Source organism: Cololabis saira, chromosome 11 (genome assembly GCF_033807715.1).
Source record: "Cololabis saira isolate AMF1-May2022 chromosome 11, fColSai1.1, whole genome shotgun sequence".
In the NCBI taxonomy this organism is placed as follows: domain Eukaryota; kingdom Metazoa; phylum Chordata; class Actinopteri; order Beloniformes; family Belonidae; genus Cololabis; species Cololabis saira.
In genome coordinates, this window is record NC_084597.1 from 40,481,257 (window position 1) to 40,501,318 (window position 20,062).

The 20,062-nt window shown below is 46.5% G+C and overlaps 1 protein-coding gene across 1 annotated transcript in view; it reads right to left on the minus strand.

Annotated features, from left to right (window-relative positions):
- LOC133455455 (growth hormone receptor-like) overlaps positions 1-20,062 on the minus strand; it is a 61,866-nt gene that overhangs the window by 26,518 nt on the left and 15,286 nt on the right. The window contains exons 3-10 of the mRNA XM_061734514.1: positions 17,986-18,121; positions 13,247-13,425; positions 12,497-12,675; positions 12,213-12,357; positions 7,361-7,496; positions 4,924-5,102; positions 2,318-2,496; positions 2,034-2,178 (exon numbers count right to left, since the gene is read on the minus strand). Of these exons, the coding sequence (XP_061590498.1) occupies positions 2,034-2,178; positions 2,318-2,496; positions 4,924-5,102; positions 7,361-7,496; positions 12,213-12,357; positions 12,497-12,675; positions 13,247-13,425; positions 17,986-18,121 (1,278 nt within the window). The remainder of the gene's footprint in view (positions 1-2,033; positions 2,179-2,317; positions 2,497-4,923; positions 5,103-7,360; positions 7,497-12,212; positions 12,358-12,496; positions 12,676-13,246; positions 13,426-17,985; positions 18,122-20,062) is intronic.

A 20,062-nucleotide genomic window follows, 5' to 3' on the forward strand; every position in this document is an offset into this window, starting at 1 on the left:
GAAGCCTGCAGATGGACCTGTCCAAGGTCTCGGCAGTCACGTCCTGGCCCATCCCGGACTCCCGCAAGCACCTGCAACGTTTCCTGGGCTTCGCCAATTTCTACCGCCGCTTCATCCGCAACTACAGCACTGTTGCCACCCCCCTTACAGCACTCACATCCACCAAGGTGCCTTTCCGCTGGAGCCCTGCGGCTGACGAGGCCTTCCAGACCCTCAAGGCACGCTTCACGTAGGCGCCCATCCTTCAGGTTCCTGACCCTGACCGTCAGTACGTCGTGGAATTGGATGCCTCCGATATTGGCGTGGGAGCCGTCCTGTCTCAGCGGGCTGCTTCGGATCAGAAGCTCCATCCCTGTGCCTTCTTCTCCCGACAACTGTCCCCTGCTGAGAGGAACTACGACATTGGCAACCGGGAGCTGCTGGTCGTCAAGCTGGCCCTGGAGGAGTGGCGCCATTGGCTGGAGGGGACCCGACTACTGTTCCTGGTGTGGACCGATCACAAAAAATTTGGAGTACATCTGGACCACCAAGAGACTAAACTCCCGCTAGGCCTGCTGGTCCCTCTTCTTCACCCGGTTCAACTTCTCCCTCTCTTATCGCCCCGGATCCCGGAATGTCAAGCCTGATGCTTTGTCGTGGCAGTTCCTGGGGGAGGGGGAGTGTAGGGAAGAGGCCGACCCTTATCCTCCTTTCCCCCTGTGTGATTGCTTCCCTGGCCTGGGAGGCAGAGAAGAGAGTGAGAGCTGCGGGGGAGAACCAGCCTGGTCCCATCGTCTGTCCCCCTAACCGTCTCTTTGTTACTCCAGGTCTGAGATCGGATGTCCTCCAGTGGGCTCATGCCTCCAAGCTTTCCTGTCATCCGGAGGACTTGCGATGTTCTGAAGCAACACTTCTTGTGGGCCAGGCTGGAGGAGCACACTCGTGAGTACATCAATGCCTGTCTTGTTTGCAACCAAAACAAGCCCTCTCATCAGTCCCGTGCTGGGCTTCTGCATCTGCTCCCGGTGCCTCCGCGCCCGTGGTCCCATATCTCCCTGGACTTTGTCACTGGTCTTCCCCCTTCTGGTGGAAACACTGTCATTCTCACAGTTGTTGACCGGTTCAGCGCTTCTCAAACTCCCCTCTGCCAAGGAGACTTCTCAGCTGGTCCTGCTCCACATCTTCTGTCGCCATGGTTTTCCCATAGATGTGGTCTCGGACCGGGGTCCGCAGTTCACCTCTATCTTCGACGGCACTATGCTGTATGGTGTCACGGAACCACTCTTCTTGGTCCCAGCAACTCCGAGTACGCCCACAACTCCCTCACCAGCTCAGCCACCGGTCTCTCGCCCTTTCAATGCTGCTACGGGTACCAACTCCCACTCTTCCTGGCACTTGAGGGAGATATCACCTGCCCCTCCGTCCAGGCCTTCATCCGTCGCTGTTGCCGGACCTGGACCTAAACTCGAGCAGCCCTTCTCCGAGCCTCAGACCGCTATTGCTTGTCGGCGAACCGGTGCCGCACTCAAGCGCCGACCTACCAGGTTGGCCAGAAGGTCTGGCTCTCCACCCGGGACCTCCCTCTCAGGGTGGAATCTAAGAAGTTGGCTCCCAGGTTCATCGGCCCTTTCCCCATCCTGAAGGTCCTTAACCCCGCCGCAGTGAGACTTCAACTCCACCGGACCATGCGCATCCACCCCACCTTCCATGTCTCTCGGGTCAAGCCAGTTTTGGGGAGCCCACTGGTGCCCCCCACTCCTCCTCCACCGCCTCATCGATGGAGGACCAGCATACACTGTTCATCGCTTGCTGCGTTCCCGCCGTCGTGGCCGGGGCTCCAATACCTCGTCGACTGGGAAGGCTATGGTATTTTAAAACAACCACACGTGCTTTGTTTTACATACGGGCAACATTGATATGCAACATTGATAATGCAGGTGCAGTGATTAAAATAAAGACTTTATAGACAATAATTACAACACTGAAACAGTAAACGGATCATTATGTCACTGTGGGGAGAAATATCAATCTTTTCAAGACACTCCAAACATTACCTTTGGAAGGGATGTGGACAAATACAGAGTCGCTGAAATCTCCAAAGTCTTTCCCAGCAAGCATTTTGCATCGGATGCGAACTTCATGATTGACATCAGTTTGAAGCCCAAACAGAGAGCGATGTGTGCCTTTCACGAGGTCAGCCTGTGGTGTAGACACACAGGTTCAAACGCTCCACAGTCACACGATATTACAATTTCATCTTCAAATATTTCCCTCAAAGAAATGCAGAACATTCCCATTGAAAACCCAGATAAGGTACGTCAGATTCATGGACACCCACCGTTTTCCAGTGGTAAGAACTGGCACTGCGGTACTGGACCTCATACTGCAGCGTCATCCACCCCATCTCCACGTCTGCAGACTGTGGTGGTTTCCAGCTCAACATTATATCATAGTAACTGCCAGTCACGCTCATGTTCAGCAAAGTCCAGTTGAGGCTGACAGGAGGATCTGGTTGCACTGAAGAGCAGAAAAATATATTTTGATCAGCTTTTCAGTGAAGAATCTTCTTAATATTTATAGAATAATATAATATTTCAGCAAATGACTTAAACCTTTGTTGTGCTTTTGGCAGTAGAGAGAAATTAAAAGGATCATAAAAAATTAGTTACATTTGTTTTCCAGGGATCTGAAATATCTCTTTAATGGTAGCCCACGTAACAGTTGCAAGGACATTGTATTCATAACAAAACAGCAGCACAAAGGTAAGATAATGGTAAAATGTAGTTTCATCTGAATCTGGGCCAAACAAACCAGTGAAGAGATGGACGGCATGAATGATCAAAGCTGCCTTCACTACAACAACTACAACTGCTATGATGCTTTAACAGTGTCAAAGCTTAAGCCTGAATTATGGTTCTGCGTTAAACCTACGCCGTAGGGTATGCCGGAATCTCTCCGTAGCCTACGCCGTAGCCTGACGTGCACCTCCCAAAAAATGGGACTACGAGTCGAGGCGGCGCGGACCCAACGCAGACCGAGAGGGCTGTGATTGGTTTGCTTGGTAGCAACGCATTTCCGGTTCCGGTTCGTGAAGCAGTCGTGAACTTTCAGCGCTCTTTTCTTCGTGTGTGTGATTTATTTTGGGGGGTTGTTTTGGTTTTTAGTTGTCCCTATCTCTTTGATTCACTGTGACCGGAAAAAACGGAAGCTAAACAAAAGTATCTAGTGCTCTGGGGGGGTACTGCACCGCGGCGAAATGGAGTGACGGAAAAGTCCGAAGGATTCATGACAGCGTCACGGCAACGGCGTAGGCTCTGCGTTGGTTTAACGGGGAACCATAATTCAGGCTTTAGACGGAATATAGGAGCATGCATACTAGTCAGAGAGATTGGACAAAATGTGCCTGTTTGTCTTTCAGGGCGACACAGTTAAACAGGAGCTAACCTGTAAGATGATCATTAGCTTGAGTTTAGGATTTGGTTACTACTTGTGTAACGGTTACCGAAGGTAAGTATATAGATAATATTTATTGAACCAGTATCAGTAAGGTCTAGGAACGACTTTAGAGCCTGAAAACCTGTGTCAGCAGAAATATCACACACACACACAACGGAATGGTTTGAATTCAAATGTATTGTTTACAAAATAATAAACATGAGTTTACAAACCCTGCCTACCTAAGCCGGTGTGAGTACCAGATTGTATCGGGCTGAAATATTTTCCCCGGAAGTGTGCATTTTTTCCCCGCGATGGTATTTTTTTGCCATTTTAAGCTAGGAAGGTAGTTTTTCACCATGTCTTCACATTCAAAACGTCTTTTTTGGCAATTGCGGATTAATCAGTGAGCGCTTAGTTGACGTTACATTTTTTTAATTATATTTATATAATGTATTATGACTATTTTGCTTAGACATTTACAGATTCAACAATGAGAACATATAGAGACATACACTTCTGTAAAGTCAGAAGCAGCAGATCATAGTGGAGGTAAAAGGGAGAAGAAACATATACAAGGAATTATCAGAATTATCAGTAATAATAATCAGTAATCAGTAAATATCAGTAATAAATGCTGCTGTAACTGCTGTTCACGACACGACCTTCTTTCAATGACTTCTCTCTCTCTCTCTCTCGGCTGCTGTAGTCACTCTGTTCCTGGTCTTTTCACGCAAACGGTCAAAAGCCAATCACAAGACGGAACGTCATCACGTACGGGAGACCTCCGATAAAAAAAAGCAGGTGGGAAAAAAAAGCAGGTGGGAAAAAAAAGCACCGACACCGGCTTCCTAGTGTGCACAAATGCACAATAAATGGGCCCATAAAAATAAGTAAAATAAAATGGAGATTTCTTCAAAATAAAGAGTTCAATGTCCAATGTGTACTGCTCCTTTAAGGAAAGAAGCAAAGGTCTTCTTGTGTATGAGTGTGTGTTCTTTAATGTCTGTGTTTGAACTACCCGGGTAGATTTTGAGTGTTAGTCTTATCTGTCTGTTAATGAAGAGGGAATCGACGATGCTGTGCTCTGCAGATGGATCCTGCGGCTGGCCACACCGCGTTGCTGGTTCCTCCACAGTCAATCTTCAATTTAAACTGGCTCGCCACTGAACATTAAGTTCAGATCTCAATCGACTCGGTCTGAGTAAAAAACCCATTAGAGCTAACAGAGGCTCTCCTTTCCAGCTGAATCCTCACACAATGTAACACCCGGGAGTTCTCAGTTGGTAAGCTGTGTGCTCTTGGCAATGACTTCTGCCGAAAAGAGAGTGAACAGAGGCTGACTGGGTACTCGTGGGTAGCGGACGTGCCACCCTCTGGTCGGCCAGGGAACTGCACCGTTCCACAACAATAAGTTCAGAAACCTAGGTGGGTTACACTTGACTGATGTGTTCAGCGGAAAACATGCAAGTCTCTTATCATGTTTGAGTGTAGAGGCAGTAAACTCACCGATGTCCTGAACATTGAAGAGGAGCTCATCATAGAGGACAGCCTGATCCCTGGAACGCAGTTGGACACTGTAATATATCCAGATGGATGTGTGGTTCTCATCGAAAAAACACTCATTAGGCCTCTCGCTGCTGTAGTGAGGACATTCATGCCAGTCTTGAGGAGAGGCACTGGTGGGTCTGTCAGGCAACAGGAAACATTCACTATGAAAATCTCTTCAGCAAAGTAGGTTTCATCTGAACCAATTCTGGGAGATGGATGGGATCAATAAATGTCAAACAGCACATTAGATCATGTGACAAGCTGTGAGCAAATGCCCAGGGCAAGTATTGGCCAAATGATTTGTGTCTGATTTGATAGTTAGCAACTATGAACATTTGAACAACTTTTGTTTACTTTTTTTAAGTGAAAAATCCAAGAAAAAACCCAAACACCCTGAAAAGACCACATCACCCTTTGAATATATTTTCTCTAATGTATCAAAACGCATATTAAACCACAGACATGGACACACTTGTGGAGGTTTAATGTTGATATGATCTAGGGGATTTTATGTCTGTGTGCATTTCTGATCCGTTGTGTAAATCAGGGGAACTGAAGTCTGTTGAAGTGTTAAGGGGTCCGCTTCCGGCCAGAGTTACGACAACACGTTCAGCTTCCATAACTGAAGGGACCACAATATTCCGCTGTGTCATGTCTCTGTCGCTGTGTTGTGAAATGGGCCTTTCAAGACAATGCCCCGCATTTGCATAATGAAGCAGGGATGCAAAATAAAATTCTGATTGAGACCACATCTTTTGGGGGGGGGGGTTCTGCTTGCTTTTGTCTGCACCTGAACTGAATCTCTGGAAAGCGCCTAGAGATAACTTTTGTTGTAATAGACACTGCTCCGCTGCAGCGCTTCCTCTCTCCCTCTGCTACTAACCTTTTTTTAGTTCTTTCACCAGGAGGTTCCGATCCTCCGGCAGCGCGTCCAGATCAGCCCGAGAAGCAGATTCTCCTACGTCCGTGAAGCCCGCACCTCGGTGATGAAACGGGAGCAGCCCTGATTACAGTGGACTGTCCCGCACCTGGAGGCCGCGTCAAGATGCTCCGTGATCGGAGAGATCGCCCCGGCTGTTGCACGCTGCAAGACTGTCTTTTCTTTTCAGTTAAGAACAAGAGAGGAGCCAAGCGGCTGGGAGGACCCCTGCAGAAGCAATCTGCCCGTGGGATCCCCGCAGGACAGAGGAACTGAGCCGAGCCGAGCCGCATGGTGGAGCCGAGCCGAAACAAAGCTCTCCCACGAGAAAACCCTGGCAGAAACCTGATCACCCCTGACAGAGCCCGCAGCCCCAGATCCGGAGACCGGGAGGCGTGAGGTTTATGTGTTTTGGGCGATCAGTTTAATCTAGAGCAGTTCAGAGCTAAACTTGTGTTTAATGAAGTTACTGCACGCATATTACTGTGTAACGCCGACAACTACCGGCATTATTAATGTTTGTTTATTTTTGCGCCATCTTTTGGCACCATCTTCGCCAGTTATTCACGGTTTAAATGCCGTGTTCGTCATCCGGTCTGATTGCATGTGGCGTGGCGAGGGCGCCACCATCTTTAAATACCACAGGGCGCCGCCATCTTTAAATGTTTTGTCGGCCACGTGCAGCCACGTTGTTTTGGATGACATGGATGACATGGATGATCGTTTTGTATCACGTGTTTATTGTTTTGATTTCTTTTTCCATTCATGAAGTTAACGTTTTATTGTTGTTTTTTTTTATAATTAGTGTTTTATGTTTTAACGTAGTGTACCATCAGGATTTATTCAATGGTGTCGCTTTTACCATCTGCTTGACACCTGGATGTGAATAAATTCTGATGTTTTACACATATTCTTGTCACAATGGCTGTTTGACAGAGCTAGTGCCGAACTTTGGCCTTCAACATTATTCACCAGAAATAATAGCCCTTACTGTTATTCTGGTGGAATAATCCTTAATCTTTGAGACTGATTTCTGCTGTTATAGTTATCATCTTTCCTGGAAAACCAGGTGGTGCCCCGAGGATTAAATCATTTTGATAATTAAATGTGATAAATAGTCTACTTTATTAATTATTAATAATTGTTGAATAAAATTATTAATAACTCTTGATACCTGGAACAGAGCCCCTCTATGTTGCACAACAATACATAACATTTTCTCTAAAACTTTTTTTTTTGTTATTATCTTGGCATAACTTGATCAGGTTCTCTTTACTGGAATACCAAATCTCAAACCCTCAGAGATCATATCTAATGCTGTCTCAATGTGTTATCTTCCTTTTTTTTCCCAAACAAGTTTATACTTTATCTCTTTGAAAATTAAACCTTTGACTTGATCCGTCATCTCAGATTAATTTCAAAAGCGCAGAAAAGTACAAACATATCTGTTAACAATGAAGAAGTCTTTCCCCTCACTTTGTCTTGATGTAGAAAATGCGCAAATCTCCTGGCTCCGAGAGGTTCTGGAAAGCGCCAACATTCCAACTGCACCGAAATGTTTCCATGTTGGTGGAGACACATCCAGTGAAGTGTGGTTGTTGCTGTGGGAGGACTGTAAGGAAAGAAAGAACAGGGAAAAGAGAGAGAAAGAGAGGAGAATTATACATCTAATCACACCTTTTTTCATTAAAACTTGATCTATTTTCTTAGCTGCCACTCTTATAAATTACTGTTGCACCAGAAAATCACTAAAGTATGGGATAATAACTACAACTCAGTTCTTGTGAGCGACCAGGCTGCAGGCCGACCATCAGAATGTTCCTGGAAGTCCTTCTAGTGGGTGCCAGGAGAAAGCTGCAGTCAGGGAGTTCATTCCATCCACTGTCGTGGAATAATCTATTTGTTTTGGCTTTACTTAGAACCACACTCCCACAGAAACAGACATGATTTACTTCCTGCATAAACTGAAAACATATGTGGACTGCACATATACAGCTTTAACAGGCTTCAGTCAAACATGTCAAATGCATGTGTGTGTCAACGCTACAAAACTGAGAATAAATAAAAGAAAAACTTCCAAATGCAATACACAGGAGTGTAATTCTAAAAAGTATTTTGTTGCTTCTTTGCAAAGATTAACTGGACTTTCCTGTTAGAACAAAGTAATAACAGAAGAAAATCTGAATAACTGCATTTCAGGCATGCATTCAAACACACAAAGGACAATATTCAGTAATGCTGCTATGCATGCATGTTTGAACAGATAAAAGACGACAGAGTCTTTTAAATGGAATGCTTTGACGCCCTGACGCTTTAGAGCCTGCAGCACCGCAGCGCGCTGCCGTGCCGTTCATCGACGCTCTCCGGGATGGAGACGCCGGTGGGCACGTTTGGGTGGGCACAGCCCCCCCTAAAACCGGCCTCGCTTACAGGTGAATGAGACATGGGGTAGTTTTGCTGTAAATGTCTGTCCAAAATGTTTAATAATCCTATGCGCGTTCGTGTTTGTGGGGGCGAGGCTTTGGACGGAGCGCTCGTGGGTGGGGGCGGGGGGGCGGGGCTTAGAGGAAGCGCCACTTTCAAATCTTGCTAGCTCTAGGAAGACTGCATAGAATAACTTTAATGGGTTTATCTGACTTTGATAACCTTCTGTGCAGCCATATTCCCACAGAGAGCATATAAGGTATTTTTCTTGTCAAATTTTTCAAGATATCCCTGCATTTTCATAGTCCCAACAAAAACTTGTTCATTCACTGATTCAATTATACATCTTTGACACCTCTGCCTACCAAGTAATAATTTTTTCTCTGGTTTGGTCCTGTTTTAACTCATATCAGATGAGTGTCCGGGAGTCGGTTTCACCTGAAGCACATTTTGCAATACAGAATTTCTATTTGTTAAAGATATATGAAGCCTGCACAAAAGAAAAGGTGCATAATGTCAGGGTTAGACATTTCCTGTTTTATTTTGAAGCCCGTGTCCTTGTGTTTAAGTTCTGGTTTGATGTTCCTGTTTCTCATTGGCCCTGATCGTCTGCACGTGTCTCCTTAACCCTTGTGTATATCTGGTCGTCTTTCCCTTGCTCCCTGCTGGTCCGTATTGTTTCCTCCCTCTGTGTTTTCTGCGAGCCTGGTTTTGTAGTTTTTGATTCTTGTGTTAAGCTCTAGTTTTTTGTATCCTGTTAAGCAGCATTTTTTGTTTGCATTAAATAAACCCTGCCTTTTTGGAACTCCTGCCTCCTGCTCTCTCCTACATCTGGGTCCGAGTACAACCATTTCACAACAGAACGGACCAACCAGCATGGACCCAGCAGAGAAAGTTTGGATCTGTTGGAGTTCTTCTACGCCGACAAAGTGGAGTTCTTGCCCCGTATGGTGAAAAGGACAGGGACCTGTCGCCAGCTCCAGCCTGTTCCGGTGGGGTCCTGGGAGCACCTCTTCCTGTTCCCGAGGTGGTCCCGGACGCACCCCAGCTTCTTCCCCCCCTTCTGGGGAACACGCCTGGCTTGAGGCGGGCCCAGGCGTTTTCAGCCCAAAGGGGAACGACAGCGGCGTCAGGCCCCGCTTGTTCCCGAGGTGGTCCCGGACGCACCCATTGCTGCTCCCGTGGTGGTCCCGGACGCACCCGTCGCTTTTCCCGTGGTGGTCCCGGACGCACCCGTTGCTGTTCCAGTGGTGGTCCCGGAGTCCGGACGCACCCGTCGCTGTTTCAGTGGTGGTCCCGGACGCACCCGTCGCTGTTCCAGTGGTGGTCCCGGACGCACCCGTCGCTGTTCCAGTGGTGGTCCCGGATGCACCCGTCGCTGTTCCAGTGGTGGTCCCGGATGCACCCGTCGCTGTTCCAGTGGTGGTCCCGGACGCACCCGTCGCTGTTCCAGTGGTGGTCCCGGACATTTTTGGAACATCTGGGATCTGTACCTTAAGGGGGGGGGGGGGGGGGGGGGGGGGGGGTAATGTCAGGGTTTGACATGTCCTGTTTTATTTTGAAGCCTGTGTCCTTGTGTTTAAGTTCTGGTTTGACGTTACTGTTTCCCATCGGCCCTAATCGTCTGCACGTGTCTCATTAACCCTTGTGTATATCTGGTCTTGTCTTTCCCTTGCTCCCTGCTGGTCCGTATTGTTTCCTCCCTCTGTGTTTTTCCCAAGCCTGGTTTTGTAGTTTTTGATTCTTGTGTTAAACTCTAGTTTTTTTGTATCCTGTTAAGCAGCGCTTTTTGTTTACATTAAATAAATCCTGCTTTTTTGAAACTCCTGCCTCCTACTCTCTCTTACATCTGGGTCCGGCAACCGTTTCACAACACATTTATTGCTAATTCAATTCAATTCAATTCAATTTTATTTATATAGCGTCTAATACAACAGAGTTGCCTCTAGACGCTTTACAGAGACCCATACCCAGAACATGACCCCCGAGCAGTTATTACATAAACAATGGCAGGTAAAAACTCCCCTAGTGGGAGAAAAACCTTAAGCCAAACAGTGGCAAGGAAAAACTCCCCTTTAGGAGGGAAGAAACCTTGAGCAGGACCAGGCTCATCAGGGGGGACCCTCCTGCCGAGGGCCAGACTATTGGGTCAGGGACGGCAACAGCACAGCAGGCAGGTGGAAGCAGCAACGGGATGACCGGGGGTGGGGACCGCAGGCCAGCACACAGCTCCCGAAGCTCCGGCCCAATCAGCAAGTCCCAGGTTGGGGTGCAGGGTCAGGAAAAGACTTGTGCTCCGTAATGCAAGCTACAAGCCACCCACGGCCACCTGCAGGACAAAAGAGAGAAAAGGGAGGAGAAGGGGGGGCCAGCAACGGGATGACCAGGGGTGGGGACCGCAGGCCAGCACGCAGCTCCCGAAGCTCCGGCCCAATCAGCAAGTCCCAGGTTGGGGTGCAGGGTCGGGGAAAGACTTGTACTCCGTAATGCAAGCTACAAGCCACCCACGACCACCTGCAGGTTCCGGTGTCCGGCAAAGGATGCTGCAACATGGACAAAAGAGAGAAAAGGGAGGAGAAGGGGGGGCCAGCACAAGAAACCACAGGAGCGACTCTGACACACTAAAGTTTACACTACCTAGAGATTTACCAACACCAGCTAGAGGTTTACTAAACACTAACTATAGGCTTTACTAAACAGAAATGTTTTAAGTTTAGTTTTAAAGGTGGAGGTGGTGTCAGCCTCCTTAACCCAGATTGGAAGTTGGTTCCATAGTAGTGGCGCCTGATAGCAGAACGCCCGCCCTCCAAATCTACATTTAGATACTCTAGGAACTACAAGTAAACCTGCACTCTGAGAACGGAGAGCTCTGACAGGAACATAAGGCACTATCAGGTCTTGCAAATAATGCGGAGCTAAGCCGTTTTGGGCTTTATACGCAAGTAATACAATTTTAAATCAACACCTGACTCTGGCAGAAAGGGTAAGGATCTAAAAGGGAACACAATGCTCCAATGATGATCAAAGCCATCCCTGGGAATCTTGAAACTGGTGAAAATAGGACAGACAAATGAAAAGAAATATTATTTTAAAACAACCACACGTGATTTGATTTACATCAGAAAAAGCTTTATTGCCAAGTCAGACATAAATCAGACGAGAGAACTTGACTCCGGTTCACACCGATGGCACCATTACTACGGGCGCCATTTTTTAGAGGAAGGATGACACTGGGATGGAGGAGGAGAGAAAAAAAAAGGTATCATCACTGTGTATTAATACCTAGTGTCAAGGTGCAAAAAAGATAAAATGGGGGGGATCCCGGCACAGTTCATCCAAGTGAGGGCCGCGGCCTTCGTGGCGCTCAAACCCGGCGACCGTGTCAGGGGGGCTGATAAGAAGGGAGCCAGGGAAGGCGTTGAAGATGGGGGGGGGGGGGGTGTGGTTTTCAGTAAGTGTGTGTGTGAGCGGTAAGTCTGTGAAAATTTCGCCCCAGAGCTGCTCCTCAGCCATTGTCCTTGATGTTATCAGACGGCCCGGTACAGTTCTGAAAACAAGTCCACAGATGTTTTTGAGAGAGGGGGAGGGCTAGTGGGGGCAGAGCCACTTATTTACATTCCACCAGGGAGATTGTGACTGGAGCAGCGGGCCAAGCTGCCCTGTCAAGGTCAGATTATAGAATCAACAATTGTATTGAAAGAAAGGAAACAGGTAGACTCCAGTAATGTTCCGTCTGCCTTAAGTCATACAGGCAACATTGATATGCAACATTGATAATGCAGATACAGTGATAAAAATAAAGACTTTATAGACAATAATTACAACACTGAAACAGTAAACGGATCATTATCTCACTGTGGGGACAAATATCAATCTTTTCAAGACAACACATTCCAAACATTACCTTTGGAAGGAATGTGGACGAATAGAGAGTCGCTGAAATCTCCAAAGTCTTTCGCACCAACCATTTTGCATCGGATGCGAACTTCATGATTGACATCAGTCTGAAGCCCAAAAAGAGAGCGATGTGTGCCTTTCACGAGCTCAGCCTGTGGTGTAGACACACAGGTTCAAACGCTCTACAGTCACACGATATCACAATTTCATCTTGAAACATTTCCCTCAAAGAAATGCAGAACATTCCCATTGAAAACCCAGATACGGTACGTCAGATTCATGGACACCCACCGTTTTCCAGTGGTGAGAACTGGCACTGCGGTACTGGACCTCATACTGCAGCGTCATCCACCCCATATGCAAGTCTGCAGACTGTGGAGGTTTCCAGCTCAACATTATATCATAGTAACTGCCAGTCAATCTCATGTTCAGCAAAGTCCAGTTGAGGCTGACAGGAGGATCTGGTTGGACTGAAGAGCAGAAAAATATATTTTGATCAGCTTTTCAGTGAAGAATCTTCTTAATATTTTTGGAATAATATAATATTTCAGCAAATGACTTAAACCTTTGTTGTGCTTTTGGCAGTAGAGAGAAATTAAAAGGATCATAAAAAATGAGTTACATTTGTTTTCCAGGGATCTGAAATATCTCTTTAATGGTAGCCCACGTAACAGTTGCAAGGATATTGTATTCATAACAGCACAAAGGTAAGATAATGGTAAAATGTAGTTTCATCTGAATCTGGGCCAAACAAACCAGTGAAGAGATGGACGGCATGAATGATCAAAGCTGTCTTCACTACAACAACTACAACTGCTATGATGCTTTAACAGTGTCAAAGCATATAGAAGAATGCATACTAGTCAGAGAGATCAGACAAAATGTGCCTGTTTGTCTTTCAGGGTGACACAGTTAAACAGAAGCTAACCTGTAAGATGATCATTAGCTTGAGTTTAGGATTTGGTTACTACTTGACTGATATTTTCAGCGGAAAACCTGCAAGTCTCTTATCATGTTTGAGTGTAGAGGCAGTAAACTCACCGATGTCCTGAACATTGAAGAGGAGCTCATCATAGAGGACATCCTGATCCCTGGAACGCAGTTGGACACTGTAATCTCTCCAGATGGATGTGTGGTTCTCATCGAAAAAACACTCATTAGGCCTCTCGCTGCTGTAGTGAGGACATTCATGCCAGTCTTGAGGAGAGGCACTGGTGGGTCTGTCAGGAAACAGGAAACATTCACTATGAAAATCTCTTCAGCAAAGTAGGTTTCATCTGAACCAATTCTGAGAGACGGATGGGATCAATAAATGTCAAACAGCACATTAGATCATGTGACAAGCTGTGAGCAAATGCCCAGGGCAAGTGTTGGCCAAATGATTGAGCCCCGGCTGCACGTCTGATTTGATAGTTAGCAACTATGAACATTTGAACAAGTTTTGTTTACTTTTTTTAAGTGACATCCGCTGCTAATCCAAGGCGCGAGAACACACATGGAAGCGTACATCGAGCACTGGAAATCTGCAAGAAACAGTAAGACGCGAGAACAGGCAGAAACACGAGCAGCAACTATCCCAGGTCCCAATTACAGCTAGGCTAGGCTACCGCGACTATGTGTGTGTGTGTGTGTGTGTGTGTGTGTGTGTGTGTGTGTGTGTGTGTGTGTGTGTGTGACGGCCCCAGGGCCTCTGCTGGGACTTGGGTGTGTCTGTGTGTGGATTTGTTGCTGTGTGTCCTCTCCTTTGTCTTTCAGAGTGCTGGTTCCTGGGTGGTTGTGCTCATCAAGGAATCGGAGGCAGCTGGCCACTGTCTCCTGTTCCTATAAAACCTGCCCCATCCTGGTTGTCTGGGTCTCCTCTTCCCCTGGCACCACGTTGCATTTTGTTTGGAGTTCTCTTTGATTTTCTGTATAGTTTGGTTGGCATTATCTTAGTTGACCTGGTAGTTTGTTTTCTGCCAGTTTCATTTGTTCGACTTATTATCTCGTAACATTTGTTAAGGACGATTTAACCTTTTTTTTAAATAAATTACTTTTTATTTCATCCTCTACGTGTGCTCCCCTCCTTTGCTATGGTCTCAGAGCTGGACCATAACATATTGGGGGCTCGTCTAATTTGTTGTTAACTTGGTTTAGGTGTAAAATTGTAGTTGGCAAGACGCTGTTTGGCGTTTGATTTTGTAGGGCGCTTTGTTACAAATTCACGCCTTCCAGGCCAGCTGGAGGCTAACGTAGGTTGAGTGGGTTCCCTGTGTTGTGACGTCAGCATTGGGGATTCCTCTTTTGCGCTCGGGTTTTGGGGAGCTGGTGTAGGGAGTTGAGAAATTGTTTTCCCTGTTTGTTCCTTGTAACGTGGTGCTGCGGGACGATGGGGACACTTTGTGCAAATGTGTTTCTTTCTGCATAACAATCACGGTACAAGGGATGGTAAGTTTTGGCCTTTTTGCTGCGCAAATGTTTGTTGAGCTGACTCCCCTGTAGGAACAGCGTTGTGTTGTGGGGTGAAAGTGGTTGGAAGCAGTTGTCTCGGGAGCACGTCCATGGTTTTTGGCAGGGTTGCCAGCTTGCTGGTTGCTTTGCCACACTACTGGGTTTTAGTGCATAAATACCCGCTGTCAGTAGCCCCTGAAGACTAGGGTTGAGTTATTTTAGATCGGGATAGGCAGTTAGAGGGGACGCTCAAGTGCTCTTATGCCTAAGTTGCGCAATAATTGGGCCAATACTGTACATTTTCTTGTTACCGGGGGGCTGTTTGCTGTTGTTGTGTTGGTCCGGTGTTAGTCATGGCAGGAGTGGAGGATTTCCTTGCCGCTCCGTCAGAGGTGTTTTTGGACCAGTGTACTAGAGATCAGTTGGTAAAGATAGCCGATCATTATAAAATATGTGTTGGTGATAAAAGACTGAAGGAAAATGTTAAGGCTATTGTAAAGACCAATTTGTATGAAATGGAATTTTTGTCACCTCCACAAGCGTCACCGGCTATTAATTTAGCTGGGGTTGTTTTCTCAGGCTTTGCTTCCTGATTTGGCCTTAAATTTTGAACAACAGAAGGAATTTTTGCGGTTGCAAATGAAGTTAGAGAAAGAGAAGGAGTTGGAGTTGGAAAGGGGTCGGCAACAAGCAGATTTGGACAAAGCACTGGCACTGGAAAAAATGAGGCAGCAAACAGAAAGGGCTAAGTTGGACTTAGAGTGTGAGAAACTGAGTCTAATGAAGGAAGGTAAATTGTGTAACGTGTCATTGAGTGAAGACTCTGCTCAAAGCAGTGATAATTCTTTATTTATTTCTATATTTTGCGTAATTTGCGTTTGGTGCCTAAATTTAGTGAGAAAGAGGTGGACATTTTTTTCACTTTGTTTGAGCGCGTTGCAGACGCGAGGGGCTGGGCTAAATCGGACCGCATAGTGTTGCTGCAATGTCTGTTGACTGGGCGCACGCAGGAGGCTTTTTCCTCATTGTCCACAAGTGACAGTAACAATTATGTAAAGGTGAAAGCTGTTGTGCTCAAGGCATATGAATTAGTCCCTGAGGCTTACCGCCAGCGGTTTAGAAATTGGAAAAAGGGGGATAAGCCATATCCGGAGTTTGCCCGTGATTTGGTGACTCACTTCACTTGCTGGTGTTCTGCGTCAGATGTGAAGGATTTTGATGATTTGGGTAATTTGATTGTGCGTGAGCAGTTTAAAAACTCAGTCCCAGAGCGTATTGCAATGTACATAAATGAACAGAAGGTAAAGATGGCGGCAGAGGCTGCTGCGCTGGCAGATGACTATGTGTTGACCCATAGATGTAGTGTTGTTGAACCCCGCGGTTTTGGCCGAGAGTCTGACAAGGTTTGTAATTTCTGACACAAAAAAGGTCATTGGAAAAAAGACTGCGCTGTGCTTAAGTCGCGGAATAAGCACAATGGAGCTTATGCGAAGCCAGCTGCATTAGCTGCGCAAATTTCAAATATGGTTATAACCCCGCCACCCGAGAGACCAGAGGCCGACAAGGAAGAACCCGGAACCCAGGCCACCCGCAACCCCACAGAGGGTGAAAAGAGGGCGGGAGGCAACCCACCGCCAGCGAGCTCCTCCCCTTCCCAGCGGCCGAGGGGACCCGCGGGCGGGGCCCCCACGACTACGGGAAGAGGCAGCCAGGGATCCCGCGGTAGTGGACCGGGACCCAGGCGAACCCAGACCACACGGCACGGGCCGGACATGTGGCCAGGAGGCCCTCACCCCCCAGGCCCACCTGGCGAGAGGCCAGCCTTCGCGGAGAGACAGAGCCGCCCCGGCCGCCGACGCGGGCAGGCGCCCCCGCCCCTACAAAAGCAGCCCCCCAGGACCAAAGGAGCACCCCGCCGCACGGGCAGTGGGGGGGACTGGAGACGGGCCCGGAGAGAGGGAACCTCCCAACAGGGCGACACCCGCACGGGCCCGAGAATGGAGGGGCCCAGACCCAGGCATCCCATTCATCCATCCATATTCTATAATAATAATTGTATAGTATACTAACAATAATAATATAGTAATAATAATAATAATTAAAGCTGCAAGCAGCGATGAACGGGCCCTCGCACTCACGGCCACCGCCCCCCATAAGCATATCAAAAATGACACCACCCACGACTTCCTATGTCAAACCATTCAAAAGTTATAGCAGAAAAAAGGGACAACCAATCAGAAGAAGGGGCGGGGCTAATTCAGGCCAATGAAGGTCAAGGACTCCATACAGAATGTGATGACACCACCCACGACTCTATGTCAAACCATTCAAAAGTTATGGCAGAGAAAAGTATTCTAGGGGGCGCTGTTGAGCTATCTTGCCACGCCCATTAATACAAACCATGAAATATCAAATTTATCGCCAGGCCTGTCTTGGTGCAAAATTTGGTGACTTTTGGGGAACTATCAAATATGGACCAATCAGATGAAGGGGGGGGGCGCGCTTTTTGGCGTCTAGCGTCGCCACGGTAACGCTTTTGAAAGAGAAAAGTAATGCGCGTAGTCGCAGGATCGAGACGCATATTTTGATGTATAACACACCTGGGTGCACGTTACGGTTCGTATTAACTGCCAAAGGAATGGCATAAATTGCGCCAAAATTACGCGATTATTCAAAATGTTCAAAATGGCCGACTTCCTGTTTGGTTTAGGCCATGGCGCCAAGAGACTTTTCTTTAAGTTGCGACATGATACAGGTGTGTACCGATTTTCGTTCATGTTCGTCAAAACGTATTGTAGGGCTTGAGGCACAAAGTTTTTTCTGTCTGAACCAATCAGATGAAGGGTGGGCGCGCTTTTTGGCGTCTAGCGTCGCCACGGTAACGCTTTTGAAAGAGAAAAGTAATGCGTGTTGTCGCAGGATGGAGACGCACCGGCGGACACCCCAAAAGCCCCGGAGTCCCCGCAGACGCAGGGGCACGCGGCCCCTGCTCAGCGATGACGGACCGAGGCAGCAATGCCCCCCCAGCACAGGCAGCCACCCCCCAACCAGGCAGAGCCGGGGCCTCCGAGCGGGACCCCCAAGCCTACAGCCCAGCCTACTAGGAATGGCCTGGAGACGCCCAGGCAAAGTCCCCACCCAGGCCACGGCCCACTTAATTTAAGATGATCAGGTTCTCTGTACTGGAATACCAAATCTCCAACCCCCAGAGATCATATCTAATGCTGTCTCAATGTGTTATCTTCCTTTTTTCCCCAAACCAGTTTATACTTTATCTCTTTGAAAATTAAACCTTTGACTTGATTGGTCATCTCAGATTAAATTAACAATGAAGAAGTCTTTCCCCTCACTTTGTCTTGATGTAGAAAATGCGCAAATCTCCTGGCTCCGAGAGGTTCTGGAAAGCGCCAACATTCCAACTGCACCGAAATGTTTCCATGTTGGTGGAGACACATCCATTGAAGTGTGGTTGTTGCTGTGGGAGGACTGTAAGGAAAGGGAGAACAGGGAAGAAAGAGATGAGAATTAAACATCTAATTACACTTTTTTCCATTTAAACTTGATCTATTTTCTTAGCTGCCACTCTTATAAATTACTGTTGCACCTGAAAATCACTAAAGTATGGGATAATAACTACAACTCAGTTCTTGTGAGCGACCAGGCTGCAGGCCGACCATCAGAATTTTCCTGGAAGTCCTTCTAGTGGGTGCCAGGAGAAAGCTGCAGTCAGGGAGTTCATTCCATCCACTGTCGTGGAATAATCTATTTGTTTTGGCTTTACTTAGAACCACGCTCCACCAGAAACAGCCATGATTTACTGCCTGCATAAACTGAAACCATATGTGGACTGCACAGATACAGCTTTAACAGGCTTCAGTCAAACATGTCAAATGCATGTGTGTGTCAACGCTGCAAAACTGAGAATATAAAAAGAAAAACTTCCAAAAGCGATGCATGGGAGTGTAATTCTAAAAAGTATTCTTTTAAATGGAATGCTTTGACGCCCTCCGGTAGATCCCTCACGTAAAGAAACACCAGTTCATCAAAAAGATTTCTGCCCATTTGCTTTTGTGATCCTGTGACTGAGAAGGCCTGAGCACATTATTGTCCTCATACCGTTCCCAAAGACCAGAGATGCTGATAACCTTGGTGAAAGTCCAGGATAGCCAAGAAATTCCTCCACTTTTATGGTCAAAGGTGTATTAATGGGTTTATCTGACTTAACCTTCTGTGCAGCCATATTCCCACAGGTATGGGCTCAAATTAATGCCATAAGTATTTTGTATCTGTAAATAAACTTTGTACTTTGTAGAAATATTTTGTGCGTGTGCAAAAAATATTTGTACTTGCAAAAAATATTTGTACTTGTAAAAATATTTTGTGCGTGTGCAAAAAATATTTGTACTTGCAAAAAATATTTGTACTTGTAAAAATATTTTGTGCGTGTGCAAAAAATATTTGTACTTGCAAAAAATATTTGTACTTGTAGAAATATTTTGTACGTGTGAAAAAAATATTTGCACTTGCAAAACATATTTGTACTTGTAGATACAAAGCTACAAACTTTTTACAAAGCTACAAACTTTTTTTACAAAGCTACAAACTTTTTTTACAAAAGCTACAAACTTTTTTTCAAAAGCTACAAACTTTTTTTACAACTACGAGTTATGGCACTGTTTTGACGTGCCAAAACTAAGAGCCAATCAGAGATCTTTGGCACGGGTTTCAAAGCGTTTCTGGAGAGCCAATCAGCACATTGCATCGCCTACTGACGTTGTCGCCATATTGGATGTGGCAAGACTGGGCTGCAAACTAATACAAGTAAATGGACTTATTTTCATAAAGCGCCTTTCTACAAAGAAATGTACGTTTTATGTCTCATTTATTCATTCACACATGCACTAATATACTTGGGAAACAGTTAGGCATCAAATATAATATATTTAATTTTCTCAGACGGCAAAAATAAGAACTTTATTGATCCCTGTGAGAAAGTGAGCAACCCCTCCCCTTCTCACCTGACTTGTTTTTAATGTGTGTGGCAGAGTGGAGGATTGGGCGTGGTCTGCGGGGGAGCAGCACACAGGTGTGCCTGGTTCTGCTAATTGGAGCCCACCTGTGTCCAATCAACCTCTCCACCCTGCCTGGGTATATAAACAGCAGCTGCATACCGGAAGAGGGGTCTGCTGATTTGGGATAGCTTGTTGCGAGGCTATGCCCCATTGTGCCATTTTTTAAGACTACTGTTTTTGCCTTCACCTGTATGTCTTTGTGCTTTTTTACACCTTTTTACAATAAAAAGCCTTATTTTTTGGCATTCTACGCTTTGCAAGGTTTTTTTTACACCTCATCACCCAGCTCCAGTTTTGCCTTGTCCCCTTGTACGTGGGGAGGCCGCTCTGGTTCCTCACATTTGGTGTCAGGAGT